The sequence below is a fragment of the Athalia rosae genome, chromosome 7 (genome assembly GCF_917208135.1).
Source record: "Athalia rosae chromosome 7, iyAthRosa1.1, whole genome shotgun sequence".
NCBI classification, from domain to species: Eukaryota; Metazoa; Arthropoda; class Insecta; order Hymenoptera; family Athaliidae; genus Athalia; species Athalia rosae.
The window spans coordinates 3,612,961-3,628,478 of record NC_064032.1 but is presented as its reverse complement, the minus strand read 5'-3'; the positions used below and the strand labels follow the sequence as shown (position 1 = coordinate 3,628,478).

Sequence of the window (15,518 nt, the reverse complement as noted above, 5' to 3'; positions counted from 1 at the left end):
GTAGTTGGCGGAACATTGCTGTAATCTTTTTCTTTGCGAATGCGATGTGAGGGAAGTAACAGTGGTTACATCGACGATTCCTTACATACATTTTTGATTTTGTATCGATGTATTATTTTGTTTCAGATATTGAAATCAGGTCTTCAGTGTTATGTGTGGTTTTTTATAATAACCGATGTTTTTCAACATCGATTCATCATTTGTACGAGTCTTGAAATTCAACAAAGTTGCAGTGTTATAAATTTTTCCTCACCAATGTTTATTGAAAATAACAGACTTGTTGATTTTAATGACCTAATAAAATTGATCATCACGTAATAAAGTGAATGTTTTGTACCTTGGTCACAAATGCTTTTGATTTGTCCTGATTGAAATACTCCGCTTTTGTGTCATGCTTTTAAGCGGATGGAAGTCAACTCAGCTAAATAATACCTCAGAGAATCCGTATCATCCTCATGCAAATTCATCTCTACGCAAATTGTAGTAGAATAATTTTTCACACTTACCTACTCTGATTTTATTGATTGTGCTCTTCATGGTGCGCTTCGAGGATTCCGTCTGCCAAATCACGTTTTACACTGTACCGAATTATAAACTACGAATTTTTGATTAACGTCACATAAATTTCCGCATCCGAATAATTCCAGTGGCTCGAAAATGTTGTTAATAATTTGGACTCAATCTTTCCTGCGAATGTGAATGCAACATTTGCGACGCTTGGACTATTTGTTTGCTGGATTCAAAAGCGAGAGGAAATGCTCCGCGAGGCGCCAGCAGCTGCTTTAGGGGCCCTGGCAAGATCCCAATTTTCAGATTTTTCGCACGCTCCTAACTGCTGATACCGACGGAGGTTCACGCACGTGAAAAATTCGTGTGTTGGTAAACGCAAGATGAGTTGTCGCTAGTCAGGCGTATGGAGTGGCCACTTTCGTATGGAACTCTTGGTATACATATATATATGTTCGTAAAATTTTTCCAACCAAATTGCCAACCGCCAACATGTTATTGTTAATTAATGTACTAGCTCGCTACCTTATATCCAGAACACAACCCCCCCCCCCCCCCCCCCCTCCCTCCCTCTTTCCTTCCCTTCCCTATTCCCGCATGTAAATTATTCCCGGTATTTTTATACGCCTGTTTGCGCCAATAATTTACCACCTCGTTCCCACCCCCAGTTTTTTTTTCGATTCCTTTTCCCTTATTTTTTTCTTTCAATTTTTCCTTCGGTCACGCATACAATCCGCCCACGACTACGAATACGTTACACCTGTGCATCGATACCCGGTGACCCCAAATATTTTCATGATTTTTTTTTCTTCTGATTTTCAGATACCGGCGCAGAGGGTCGCCGAATTTGAGAGCTGAAATTTTTGGATTTCGGACGGTCCCTTCTCTCCCCTTCCATGATCGTTTTTTTTCTCGTATCGCGGAGTTTTCGTGTGAAATTTATCTAAATATTATACCTTCCCGGATGCGATATGTGCTTTGGACGCGACCGACTTCCAGCTGAAGGTCTCAACGATCCGAGAGATGGGGAGAACGATCGTAGCGATTTTCTTCTGTGCGTCAAACGCGTCGGTTGTCGGCTATCGGGGGACATTATTATGGTGAAAAGAATCGTATCGGCGCAAAATTTGCCGCGGACGTCTCACGGTACATCGAAAATTGATTCGCTATCGGAAAGGATCGCTTGCAATTCGTCGGAAGAGATATCAAATATGGGGATGCTTTTACCGGATGAAACTTACGAGGATCAGCGAAATTCATCATCCAGGCGTAGTTCGTCGGACGCCGCTAGTTTGGGTAACGATTGTTCGTCACTCGAGGATAACGAGAACGAAAATTACGACAACGAGGACAACGTAGAGACGGTAGACGCCGCGAAAGCTCTAGCCGATCTCAAGAGGTGCGACGATTTTTTGAAACACCACGGAATACGACCGGAATTCTTCTGCAGACACCGGGAGCGACTCGCCCTCCAATCTTGGCTCCTTCAGAGGTCTTCGACGTCCTCGAAAATTCCATGCTCCGGTGAGTCGAAATTCATCCTATATTCAAATTTTTTATCGCTATCCCGGTTTTTCGATTGCCGCACGAAAATCGAACGACCCCAGAAAAATTTTTCAAAATTCTCCACGGACCGCCAGCTGCACGCACACCCGATTCGAAAAATCTTTCCCCAATGACGTTAGAAATTATTCATCTCTCAAATTTTTTGTTCTTCGGTCTCGAGAGCCTCCTTTTTTGTTCCTCATCACGATTTTAAATTGGAAGAATTTTTTTTCCTACGCGGGTACAGCCGATTGCGTTGCGTTGCAAGGTGCGTCGCTACGCGATGGTTTTTAATCTAATTTTCAGTTTTTTCGTGGGTCAATTTGAGAGCGATCAAAACGAAAGGTAAAAAGGAAAAACCGGGGCGTCGCGTCGGTCGAACGGTACGTTTCCCCGAGTTTTATTACGAGATATCGAAGGCGATCCTTGCGTACCTATATAATACGCCGGGCGTTTTGGTATAATATTACCGCGCGGTATCTCATTGTGCGTAATCGGGTCGGCGGATCATTAAAGTATAGGTGCTACAACGTTCGCTGGAATACGGCCTCTTCGGGCTTTGGCTTTTTGTTAAGCAGAACTGAGGAGATCGGCTCTGCTCTGCTCTGCTCTGCTACGTACAATAATAAATCAACAGAAACTTAATTAACCAGGATAGAAGACACCGTAATGGCGGGCAGCATGACGTCCTCTCCTTCGTCGGTAATTACGGAAATAACGAATTACCTTTGTACGGACATACGTATATCACCGTATGCGTATTACCTATATGGTAGAACGGACCTGCGTCCCGCGCCTACTATTTTTCACGTGTATCTACGCGCACTCTGCTCATTTTGACGTGTTTGATTAAATTTAGATTCGACGAATCTGTTCGACGCCACCGAAACGTACCCAGAATCTTTCCGCTTCATCCGACCGATCCAACTCTCAATTACTAATAACGACGCGAAGAAATCGTCGAAAATCACGATTCATCGCTTAACTTTCTTGAAAAGAGAGAAAAAAAATAAAATAAATAAATAAAAAACATTCGTCTCGCGCAAAGATTACGAACGAATCGGATGCAGAACAGCTGGTCGTCACTTGGCGCGGTGCGGTGACCCAACGGAAAGAGGAACGGGTTTAGAAAAAAAGCGATGATTTTTTTTTTGTTTTTGCGAGTATAGGAAAATTGCAGGTAAGGCGAAAGCGCGCGAGGCGACAGTTGTCTGACGTTGTATGAGGTGACGAGTGTCCTGATAACTGGTATGTTATAAATATATATATATATATATATGTGTACATTCGAAATACCGAGGCGACATCAGCGAAAAACGGAAGGAAGGGTGTATAAAATTGGAGCTATATATATATATACATATATATATGTACATAGACGGTGGGTAAAAGGGACTAAGAGTGTGTACGGGGTAGAGGTGCACATAAGCGTGAAATCACTACACCTTGTAAAGACTGACAATGACCCATTACTCATTAGTACTCCGCGGCGGACGTAACGTCGGTGGCAAAAAAAGGTGGGCAGAACAACCTGCCAACACCGCGTACGTTATATATATATATATATATATACCGTATAGGTGTAGGTATATAAAGCGAGGCATCGTTGTATAGCGCGAGCAAAACATTCGTCGAAACACGCGTGAACGCATAAATCACTTTTGCACGTTGCACATCCAACGCGTCCGCTCGCATCGGCCCATCGACATTATATATTACTTATTTCTAGTCGCGCATAGCTACGCGTATTTGAACAACGAGACATTTTTCGTTCGACCGTACACGTCCGTCGGGAATAAAAAAAAAAACCTTCGCGAAGAATCATTTTTATTTTTTTTCATCTTTCTTTTTTTCTTTCTTTCTTTATTCGTCGGTTTCTAAAAATTCAAATCCTCGACGATTCTCACGCGATTGTCGGATCGACAACCAAAAGATCCGAAAAAAATTACTCCGCGTTCGAATGAATTTTTTTCGATTTTTTCATTCCCAACTTTGTCCCGATTTCTCGACGCTCCAGTATTCAGTTTTTACGTTATTTTTGCGTTAGCACGAACCGACGTTCCGGTTTTCTCGATATAACGGTTGATTATGTAATCAACGGTTGTAATCTAATTTTCTAATCAGCTGGCGAACGAAGAAAATTGCAGAGTTTGAAGCTGCGGCAATTATTCTACTCCCTCCGCCCACCGCCATCTTTTCTCCATCTCAACCACCCCCTGCAATCCGACGAACCCCCCCCCTCGTCCCTCTCTCACCCGCTCGCCATATTCCGTTTCTATCCTAACAATGGTACAGTAATTAACAATTAGGTATCTACGATGATAATTATATACCCAACGTTGAAATACCGCTCGCTGTTTACGAACAAACCTTCACCACTATTCTTGGCCCCCCTTATGTTCCGTGCCGCGGATAACACGGTATCCGAGCGCTTTACATATATTTGCATACTGTGAATTTGTAAGGGGGCTTTCTATCTACCCACCAATTCAACTCCTCTTTCCACGTTCTTCCTACGCCCGTCATTTCTTCGATCCTCCGCATCCAAAGCGGTGCCACCTTCTCTCCCTACTCTCGGTTGTTCGATCCCTTTTTTTTTTCTTTCGTCCTCAAAAACCTTTCCTTCTTTTTTCGTTTTTGCAAAATTTGGAGCGAATAATTTTTTCTCGCTTCATACACAATGACGACAATTGGGTTGCACCGAAGATTTTTCGGAGGTTTTCGAAAACGAGTCGATCGTTGCGGACAAAAAAAAAAAAACATGGGAAAACCGTAGCGATTTTAAAAGTCAAAACGAGGAAAACTGCGGCGGCGGCGTAGGCAACGTGTATAATAATAGCGGGAGGCAGCTATATGCGATCAATCACGCAATATGGCGGCGACGCTTACGCTTACAAATTACAAATCACGCGAAGCTGGGACCGCGGCTTACGCGCTGGGTGCAGAGAGAGAGAGAGAGAGACTGGATTTCCATAACAAACGGGACATATTAAATTATTATTCATCGAAGGGAAAATATAATTTTTGAATTGCGAATACGCGGTAGCGAGCTCTCTCTCTCACCTTCCGGACTCACCTATACGTATATATTTATCACCCCGCGGTACCCCGACCGATCGTTCCGATACCGGCCGAAAAAAAAGGAAGTACATTTCACAAATTTTCGAACAGCGTCTCTTCCTCCTCTCCGGGTATTTATAAAGGGTAGTATTAGGTTATATTTTGTGTACTCGAAAGCACGAGGGGGTGGAAAATTATTTATTTATACATTTTTTTTTCTTCTTTTTTCTCTCCTCTTTCTTCTCCGCTCTCTGGCTTTTCGACGCTTACCGCGAGAGACGACCTACCGGAGAATTTATAACGACCGGTGTACCCGCGCTCTACGATTACATTATTTTTGGTCAATGTTTTTCTTTTTTTTTTTTATCCGCTCAATTTTCTCGGGGTATGCAAACGAAAATAGCGAAAAAAATTGAACGAGAAACGGTTATCGAATTCGAACGATATTCGGTAGCAAGGGGGATGAAAAAAATGAAGTTTCGTCTCATTGAATAGGAAAACGATTATTAACGGTGGTGATTAAATTAGGTTCGCGACGTATACCGATACGTCCGTGCGGCACGGTATAAGGAAAACCGTCGCGCGGTTCGTGGCTTCGGAAACGCGCCAACATCAGCGATCCTCTTTGGGTCTTTGACAAACCGTAAAGAAAGAGGGAACATTTGAACGGTAGCTGAAGAGCAAAGGATCGCGCAAAAGGTCTTTTGAGGGCATCTGGTGGCGCGCAAAGACCGGATGAGGGTAAATGCCGAGCGGGCACATGCACATATAGATAAATAAGCTTACATATATGTACTATTTATAATCCATGTACCACATAGGGGGGGTATATATGTATATATACACACTGTACGAAGGGGGTGAGCGGTTGTCGTCGTGATTGGTAAATCACTCTTGATTACGTTATTGAAGATCTTTCCGAAGGGCGCTTTTGGGAATCCCTATTCTACTACGCGCACGCGTTTACGTACCCTAGTTATGTGTGTGTATGAGATATACGTACACGTTTCTACGTACCTCAATCCTCCTTCCAATCCCCAAATAGATTGCCCGACTCGCTTATATTCTCCGCTACATTACCACCCATGAAATTGTAATTTTCAAGCGCTACACCGCTGCAGAGGACAAAAAAAAAAAAACGAAAAAAAACAAAAAGAAGGAAAAATATAAAGTAAGAGGAAGAGGAAGGGGAAAGGGAAAAAAACTCACCCCGAAACAAATTATCGGAAAGTTTTAACGAAATAAAACCGAATCGGTTCGACGATACGTCGTGCACGCGCAGCTTTTCGAAACCCCCGTCCCCCCCGATCATTCGATTCCGTCGAAACTTTGTTTTTTTTTTTTTTTTTTCTATTAACGTGAAAAACGTGCTCGGAATTTTGAAAAACGGGAATCCGATAACGTCGTTGTTGGTAGGTACGTATACTTCGGAATCGGAAGCGATGATCTTGAAAATTTGAAGAGCAGTTACGATTCAATTTGGAAATTTTCTTTTTCGAACTTAACTTCCAAAGCCGAATCTTCACCGCGCTCTTCTCAGCCCACTAAATATCCGCGGATTACGTCTATCGTTTTGTTATTTTCGTTACTTCGCGAGTAAAAGCTAAACGAGGACGGTATACTTTCGATAATTACGATCGGGTCGTATTCGAAGTATCGGTTTTCAGATAAGAAGGCCCTTTTTCTCCCGATTTAAGCATCTCGCGGTACATAACGTTACATTCTCTAAGGTAACCCGAAGAACACTTTGTCTGGTAACAAACCAAAAATGCGGCAAAAAAGACGTTAGCTTATCTCATTCTTCGCAAACATTTTTTTCAACGTTCATTCGAAAGCGAGGAAAGTGAAATAAAATTTTCTCACCTCGAGGTATCAAAAATTCAGATTCGATCGGAAAATTTTTATCGATTAACCGATTCAGAGCTCAGATACTACAGAAGATTGTGAAAAAATATTTTCCGTACTATCGATCGATTTCGTTGTTGAAATTGAAATCCGATACGCGATACCGAAGTACTGTAGATAATGGTAATTCAGTTTGGCGAGATGGGGAAAAATAAAGGATTTTCAGTTTTCTCGCGCCGTGAATATTATCGTTATTATATCGAAGGTGTACAAAGCCGCGCGTGTGCGTGCGTGCGTGCTTTATCGACGGTTGCGCTACGGTTATAAATAACCGCATGTTATACGGCGAATCACGATCGTCGTTTTCAACTACACCTCCGATATACCTGAACCGGAATCTGGGTTCGCGAGGCCCTGCCTTCGCGAAGTGCCGCTCTAACACACCTCGTTACGATTGTCTTCGATCTTCGCGTTTCGCCCTCGGTGTTCTTGTTTTAAAAACCCTTTTGGAAAAGAGAGCGCGCGCGCAACGCTGCAACGCGATACCACCGTCGTGGTGTCCTTTGAGTCCCGAGTTTCTGCGAACGCGCGACTCGCGCGCGCGCGCGCCCGGGAAGTCCTCCGCACGATTCGCGATCCTTCGACTGCAGCGGCACTCCGCAACGTCCTTCTTCCTTTTTCATCGACTTTTTCTCTCGTTCTTCCTTCTCCTCTTTTCTGCTCCTTTAGATTTATCTCGTCGCGAGGATATCTCCGCGCCCCCCTTTGTTACGTCCAAACCCTTTCCTCCGAACGTCACTCATACCCAATTACGTCCGTCAGCGGTTTGCACACTCCTAATTATCGCCATGCAGATCCCATACGCAGCCTCGATCGCCTCGAAATTCCGATTTCGAATCGCCTTCGGTATCTCACTTCCGATTTTCCGATCCACACCCGACGATATTCATTCATGAGCATTCGTTACACCGAACCGGACGAGTGAGAATTCCTCCTTCTTTCTTTTTTTTTCTTTTCCTCTCTGCTCCGCGTCTCGAGTCGCGCAAGGGACGCTTCTTCGTCCTGCCGGAAGTGCGGGGTGGCTCGCGATACGTTTGGCTACGGAGGTCGCGACGATCATTCGGCGCGATCGGTTTACGGCCGGGGTTGGCGGCTTTCCATTGCGGGTGGTCAAGATTTGCTCGCTGCTATCGGCTCCGCATTTATTTCACCGTGAAGTAGGGAGAGCGAGCGTCCGCGTCCCCGCGGGGATCGCGTTCGGCGTATCATCGGCCGTTGTACGGCGAGCCCCGTGCATACAATTGACGGTCGAGTCGCTTCTGATTTCCGTTGCTTCGAATCGCCAACTCCCCTTAAGAGAACTCTACGCATCGGAATTGATCGACGGAACGACGAGGGCCCCGCTACAGCTCGTTTGCTCTCTACCCGGTTGTCACTGTCGTCCACCTCGTAATTGGAATCCGCGGCGGTTACCAATTGGACGGTTCTTGTCAGTATAATCGTCAATCTGCTTTATATACGTTATACATACGCGTTACTTACAGCTGTACCCCGATGTACAAATAGCGCTCTTGGACCCCCGAAACCCTCGGTGCCGATTTTACGCGGAAAAAGATGACGGCGGCGGCCGGAAAAGAAAAAAAAATAATTGAGAGAAAAATGATTGTTACGATGCGAGTCATAACGACGCGATCGGCGTATCGAGTTATGAGGGACTCGTCCGAAATTCCGTCTCGTTTAATAAAGAGAAAAAAGGTAGGGAGACGATATAACGTCGTCCTTTCGATATATCTGGCTTCTTGCGGTTCCGCCGGGGATTTTTATCGAACGAAACGTTTTTTTTTTTTTTTTTCTTTCACTTCTCGCATCATCTCCTCGTTAAAGAGTCGCGTATCCTCTCCGCGGTGTATCGGTACGAAAGGCCGGTACGGCCTCTGGACCGCGCTTCCTGGACGCGATTTGCCTTTAATTCCGTTAGTGCGGCGCGGCGCGCAGGTATCGAGTTACGGGAACTTTCAAAGCGAGCCAACCGTCGCAAAAAGTCGCGAGTCGGAACCCGAATCGAGAATCCTGGGTTTCGGTTCGGCGGCCCTTGGGGCATCTTCACTCGGCCATCCGTCACTCGGTGACACCAGGCCGATGCGTTTTTGCCGCACCAAGGCCCACATTTCTGATGCGCGGCCCCGAAACAGAGCCTCACCCTCCACCCCCCCCTTACCCCCTCTTACTCCCCCCTTACCCCTTACCGCCCCCCCCTCGTCCTACGAATTCGGCAAACCGTTCTGCAACGAAGAACGCGCATTGTCGAGGAACTCCATTTTTAGCCCCGATTTTTTACCCCATTATTATTCCCCCGCTATCGTCATACTCTTCAAACTCCTGTTATAACTCTACCTTCTACCTTCTTACGCTTTTTACCTGTCGCGCTCGTAATCTGTGTTACCAATTAACAATACGTCTCCCAATTAATGAACGCCAATTAAATCGCCGATGATCGATTTACACCGACGAGAAATTCGTGCAAGAAAAATCGAGGGTCGCGTCGAGTCCGATTCGAAAAATCCGGAGGCCGTCGTCCTTCCGGGCCCTTCCTTGTCCTCGAAAGATACAACCGAGGCCCTGGATCGGATCGGTTGCGTTCTGCCGATTTCCATTTTGCCGATCGCAACGCGTAAAAATTTCATTTATCAACAGAGTAGCGAGTTTCGCGCGTACCGACGTCGCGTAAAAGTTCTCCCTTTCGTGTCGTTGAGAAAAATTCTCTCCTTCCGACTAGTCGCGTTCTCCACCGAGGTTTCGGTCTCCGATCGCTTTCGCCAGGTAGAGTTACCGGCGACCGTGAAAACGGTTTTAAAATCGGCGGCCGATTTTACCGACGCGAAAACGATCGGCAGCGAGGCGAACCGCGGGGCTCCGAGGAGTTAGCTCGCACCGTCCATAGAACCGACACACAACGAAAATCACCTCACTACCGCGAGCGTCTCGAACGCGCCGAGCTCCTACGATCACGAACGTACGCAGAAGAACCTGTTTGAAACTCGGCGGGTCCGCTTAGTTAGCCACCACAGAATTTGAATCCCACGACTAACGATCCTACAGATCGAATCTTTTCTCGGTATTTTTCGAACTGTCATAAAAAAAAGAAAGAGAAAAAGTAAAAAAAAATAATAATCCTAGAGTACAACGAGAAGCGTTGAAGGTGTACGAAGTCTCTTCGATTCCTTAGGACACTTCACAACCGATCTCTCTCTCTCTCTCTCTCTCTCCTTTCTCAATATTTTTTTTTTTTTTCTTCCCGTTTTTAGCCGCCGACGTTTCGTCCGCCGGTCATCATCGGCGTGTGTCGTAACCGCGGTAATTCCTTCTTTTTTTTTTCCTCTACTTCGATCATCCGCACGGTCGCGTTCGGTTTCTCCTCGCGACGTATGCGGCTAGCGATTTCCGACGCGGTACGGAGGAATCGGCGGACTTTTGTGGAAATAATTTTGGAAGAAAAAAGAAACATCGATCTCGTTGTTTTCTTGTCATTTATTTATTTTTTTTTTTCTTTATACATCGGCGGAGAAAAGGGGACGATTTTCGGGGATACGCGAGACCCCGCGGACGCGGGTCCCTGCGGCGGGTGTCCCGCCTTATAATTTTGATCTACAGCCCGGAGAGGTGGAATCCAATATGGCCGCCTCGGGCGTCCCTCCGCGTCGTAAACAAAACACAGTAACCTCATCTCTCTCGTTTTCCATTAGCTGCGGCCTCCCCGCTATAAGGATATCCTTGTCCTTGATGCTCGCGCACCCAAGACATACGCGGCGACGACTGCGGGGCCGTCGACCACTGGGAGACCCAAAGCTCACGAATACATATATATATATATTCATAAAATATACGTACGTATGTATTCCCGTTCGTATCCCCCGGTGTGCCCACGAAACTCCCGACTTTTATCCCTCGTGATCGGGATTATAACTTATTCATCCGTCCGTTTATGTACACATTTATTCTATACGCACGTTCATTTATTTATTTATTTATTTATTTATTTATTTATTTACGCCCGTACATTCGTTCGAATCGGTACATAAAAATATCCGAAAGGAAATTTATAATATTGTGTAAGGATCGCACGCTGTTAAATATCGTGAGAAGTCAATCGCGGCAATTCGACGACAATTTTCATTCATTCGTTACCACTTCGTCCTCTGTCCAATCATTCGTCGTATACACTACAAATTTCTATCCGGGATGATTCACGTCCTTTTTTCTTTTTTTTTCTCCCGAAGAATTCCTAGACGGTTCCGGTCGTATCCGAAGAATCTGAATTCTTCTCTCGAAACTATTCCAGTCATTGGAATGGAAGAACAAAAAAGAAAAAAAAAAAAGAAAGAAAAAATTTCTAGGATCGGTAATACAGAAATTCGCTTCGAGCCCGAAGGGAACGGACGATATTTTCGGAGACTTCAACGCACGGTCGAGCGCGACCGTTCATTCTGAAGTAACGCGGCGGCACGTCGGGTTCTCTTATATGTTTTTTAATCGATGAAATAAAAATTATCGCATCGATATTTCTCAATGGGGGCAGAGACTGCGTTGTAATTTAAAAACAAAAAAAAAAAAAAAGAGACGCTCCGTAAGAAGCGAAAGAAAAAGAAAAATGTACGTTTATGTGTATAAAAATTACAAAATCGAGGAAAAAAAGAGACGTCGAAAGAAAAGAGGGGAAACAAAATTCTTCAACCGCTGCCCTCGCTTATGGTTTTTACGTTATATATATATATATATATATATACATACATACGTACACACATATGTGTACACACGGGTGGTACACAAATACGTACGTACCACCCGATACGCGCGTGTGTATACCTATAATTATACACCTGCTCCCCGAATGTCTGCAGCGTCAGCGGTGAATCAGGTACACGTATCGCGCCGAGCGTACACAAAACTCTTCTCATCTCCGATCCTTTCGGTCCGCCGTTCTCTAAGGTCCTAAAAATTTTTGGCCGCCCGTCGTATGTACCGCGCGGTGGCAGCGGCGGCGTATCATCGCCGCGCTCTTTGCCGGCGTTTCTCGCTTCGGTCCATTCCTCGAACCCGCGGTCTCTCCCCTCCCCCAGCATCCCTCGCATCCCTCCCTCCCCCTCTTCTTCGCCCCCTCCCCCTCCCCATTTTTTCCCCACTCTCGAAAGGCACCCATTCTAGGTACGTTGAGGTGTTGCTGGTGTGTGCGTACGTTTGTGAAAATACTACACAGGTACACAAGAGCACACGATTATACCGATTCGTGACACGATCACCCGCGGGTTCTTTTCCTTCCTCAGCCTCGCTGCTTCGTTCGTTCGTTGGTTGGTTGGTTGGTTGGTTGGTTGGTCGGTTCGTTCGTTCGTTCGTTCTTTCGTTCGCCAGGTTGAAAACGCGCTGCGGTGTACACGCGTCCGTGTTGTGTTTGTGTCTGTGTGCGTGTAACACGTTCGCGTGTATATTTTCTAAGCTAGATCTCAGCTAACTCCGATAATTATTTCGGGCATCTCGATATTCGAGAGACAGCCGATCGATCGATGTTCAATTCGCTCTTCAAAGTCGGGTAGTTCGATCGACGATTTTTTTTTTTTGGCTAGCCGATTTTTCCTTCGATTTTTAACGGGGGCGCGAAGAAGTAAAAAATAGCCGCCCCTCGCCCCCTTCGTCGCTCGGTCGCCTATTGTGTGCAGTGAAGTTAGTCGGCGTTACGCCGGGAGTTACGATGGATACACCTTAGAAGAGATAGGGCGCTAGCAGGGCTCTCTCCGATGCTTGCAACCGAGTGAACCCGCCGCCGCCGCTGATGATTCTCGGTGTAGTGGGTCGTGGGCCACAATGACGCCCAGCAGTTGAGCGCGGTGGCTCAAACTTTCAACTATATCTTCGCGCGACGTCCGATAAAATCGGGTTTTTGTTTTTGTTTTTTTTGTTTTTTTCTCATCTCTCTCTCTCCACACCTCACCATCCGATGTTTGCGATGCACGGCGCTGTTGGATTTTCGAATCCCCGAAAAACGTCGAGTTTCCAAAATATCCTCCACCACGTTCCGCCGTCAGGATCCGCGTCCTTCTTCTTGTGTCCGGAAGCCGAGGAGAGCGGATAATGAAAAATCAAAAAAGACAGTTCTCGTGTTCTGTGGTGTACAAATATGTGAGTGTGTGTGTTGTGCTGTGATCATTTATTCCCTCGTCACGGGGTTGCGATTCCATAAAACGACAGAGAAGTAGTGCCGATTTTCGAAACGATTTCCGCCGATTTTTCGTTCGCACGAAATATCAAACAATACGGGAACTGAAAAAAGTCCTGCGCGTGGGGTCGCGGCAAGGATCGGGTTCCCTTTAGTGCTCCGGACATTGCGATGCTGTGAGGAGCTGAACTTACAAAGAGAGAGATGTGAATAATATTCGCCGGGAAATCGAGGCGGGTTTGTTTTTTTTTTTTTTCTTTTCTTCAAAAGTTTTCTTCCTCTTTCATTTCTCTCCATCGAATTTCGTCGTTACCGTCGAACGTCATGTGCGAGTGTGATGGGGAATGCGGAGATGCTGATAATCCGACATCGCTTTTCTAGTGCCACGAATAACATTCGCATAAAAAATTCAAGGATTTGAGATGGCCACCTTAGGCCTCTCAAAAGTTTTCATATTGGACAAGTATTTTACAGAACTGCAGAAATTTTGGGAAACTGAAAAAAAACTACAAGGTATTTATACACCGTGAAATTATTTCTTCGTTTTACCTTTCCAAAAGTCCCGAAAATTATTTTTGAAAAAAAAAACGCAAAACGAGAAGGACGAAATCTTCTCCGCAGAGGTTCTCAGTCGTTGGATCCGTTTTTTTTTTCCAACGAAAGAAAAAAAGGAGAGAAACTAAAAAAAAAAAAATTAATTTCGGAAAGCGGGATGAAATGCGGCGCGCTATGAATCGGCTAGAAATGGTGCACGTAACACGTTGTACACGGGTGTGAAATTCGTCGGAAAATGTCGGCTGTCGGGAAAGTTGAATCCGCAAAAATTTTCTTATCAGGGAGATTTAATTCTAACACCCGTTGCTCGTTGCCAGTCTTACAGATCGTTTTTTGATCTGTGCGGAAAGTCCGTTATGTGAAAATAAACGCCCGCAAGTATATACGTATATACGTAATATATATATATATATCTATATGTATATATATATATATCTATATAACTGGTATAACGAGAGAGGTAAGGATATTATAAACAGCGTGGCGGTTTTAATATACGTTATACGTATACGTACCGTTGCCATATTATTATACCCACACCAGATATCGTTTCCCGCGGTCCGGCTTGTAGTTATAAAAGTCACCTACGCTTTCTATACCAGACCGCGTAGGCATCGCGCATATATATATACATACATATTTATATACATGAAACTGCACGTTGCTGCACATTGTGCGATCGATTTTCTATCCCTGCAAATTATCTGCATAAAAAAAAAACATTCATTTTCGAAGAGAAAAAAAATTTTTTTCCCACCAAAAGAGCGTTTTGAAAAGTTAGTTCGGTACACGGCACAATGTTCGTTGTTGCATTATTTTCGTCCCCGTATGTAAAACCTTGGCTCATTCCTTCCTAAGCGTTCACAAAGAAGGGGGGGGGGGGGGGGGGAGAGGAGGAGAAAAAATAAGCGAGAGAAGAGGAACAAGAAGAAGGCTCCGCTGGATGCGCGCGGGGCCCGACGACCTCGGGGTCTAATCAGATGCAGGTTAATCCTGGAGGGATCTTCTTCTTTATGCGCTCTCCAGGACGCGTGTGTACACGTACGTTGGTACGTGTGCGCGTGTGTGTGTGTGAGCGTACACGACCGGTGTAGAAGTCGAGTTTAGCTCTGCGCGGAGTATAAAGAGCGACGAGAATCGGGCCTCGGAGCTTGCATCCGGGGCCCTCTTCGGATTCTAGAGTCACGACGTTTTCCCTACGGTTTGGGTCCTTGATCATCTCTCTCGATAAAACTAAACCGCGCCGCAGCTCGCGTCGGGAGTCGGGAGAAAAAAAATATTTAGACTTCGAAAGCGGGGAATGCGCGTAAAAATTTTCGTTGCATTTTTTTTTTCCGGCGGAAGAAAATTAGGGTCCGCCGAATTTCGGGGTCCGCCGAATCTTTACGACGTCCTTTTCCTTCCTTGTCTTTTTTCTCACGTATTCGTTCGTTCCTTTTTTTTCTTCCTTCCGATCAAAGGAGGAGCCTCTCTCGGTCTAATCAGACTTCTCGCTGTACAGGCCCATTAAGATTACGTATATCCGTACCAGAAATTCCTGCGATATGACCGAGAGAAATGCGAAGCACTTCCGGATCCAGGAACGTGCGTGACCTCGGGAACGTGGAGAACGATTTTTTACGGGCGTTGTAAATTTTTGAAGTTTTTTTTTTTTTTTCTTCTTTCCCTCTTCGCGTTCCGGATATCCGGATATCTCGTTAGCCCACAACTTTAATGGGATAAAGCTCCAGCCTTGTTTCCACCTCTAGACTCTACTTTTCTTTTTTTTTTTTTTTATTGCTTTTTTTTTTTTCTTTCT

At 45.2% G+C, this 15,518-nt stretch overlaps 1 protein-coding gene across 3 annotated transcripts in view; it reads left to right on the top strand.

Annotated features, from left to right (window-relative positions):
• LOC105683115 (unconventional myosin-IXAa) overlaps positions 1–15,518 on the top strand; it is a 182,197-nt gene that overhangs the window by 154,199 nt on the left and 12,480 nt on the right. For 2 of the 3 annotated variants that reach the window (XM_048659117.1, XM_020856114.2), the window contains one exon: positions 1,330–2,031. In XM_048659117.1, the coding sequence (XP_048515074.1) occupies positions 1,479–2,031 (553 nt within the window). In that variant the 5' untranslated portion in view covers positions 1,330–1,478. Of the gene's footprint in view, positions 1–1,329; positions 2,032–12,313; positions 13,679–15,518 lie in introns of those variants that run through there. The other variant, XM_020856137.2, reaches the window with a different exon arrangement.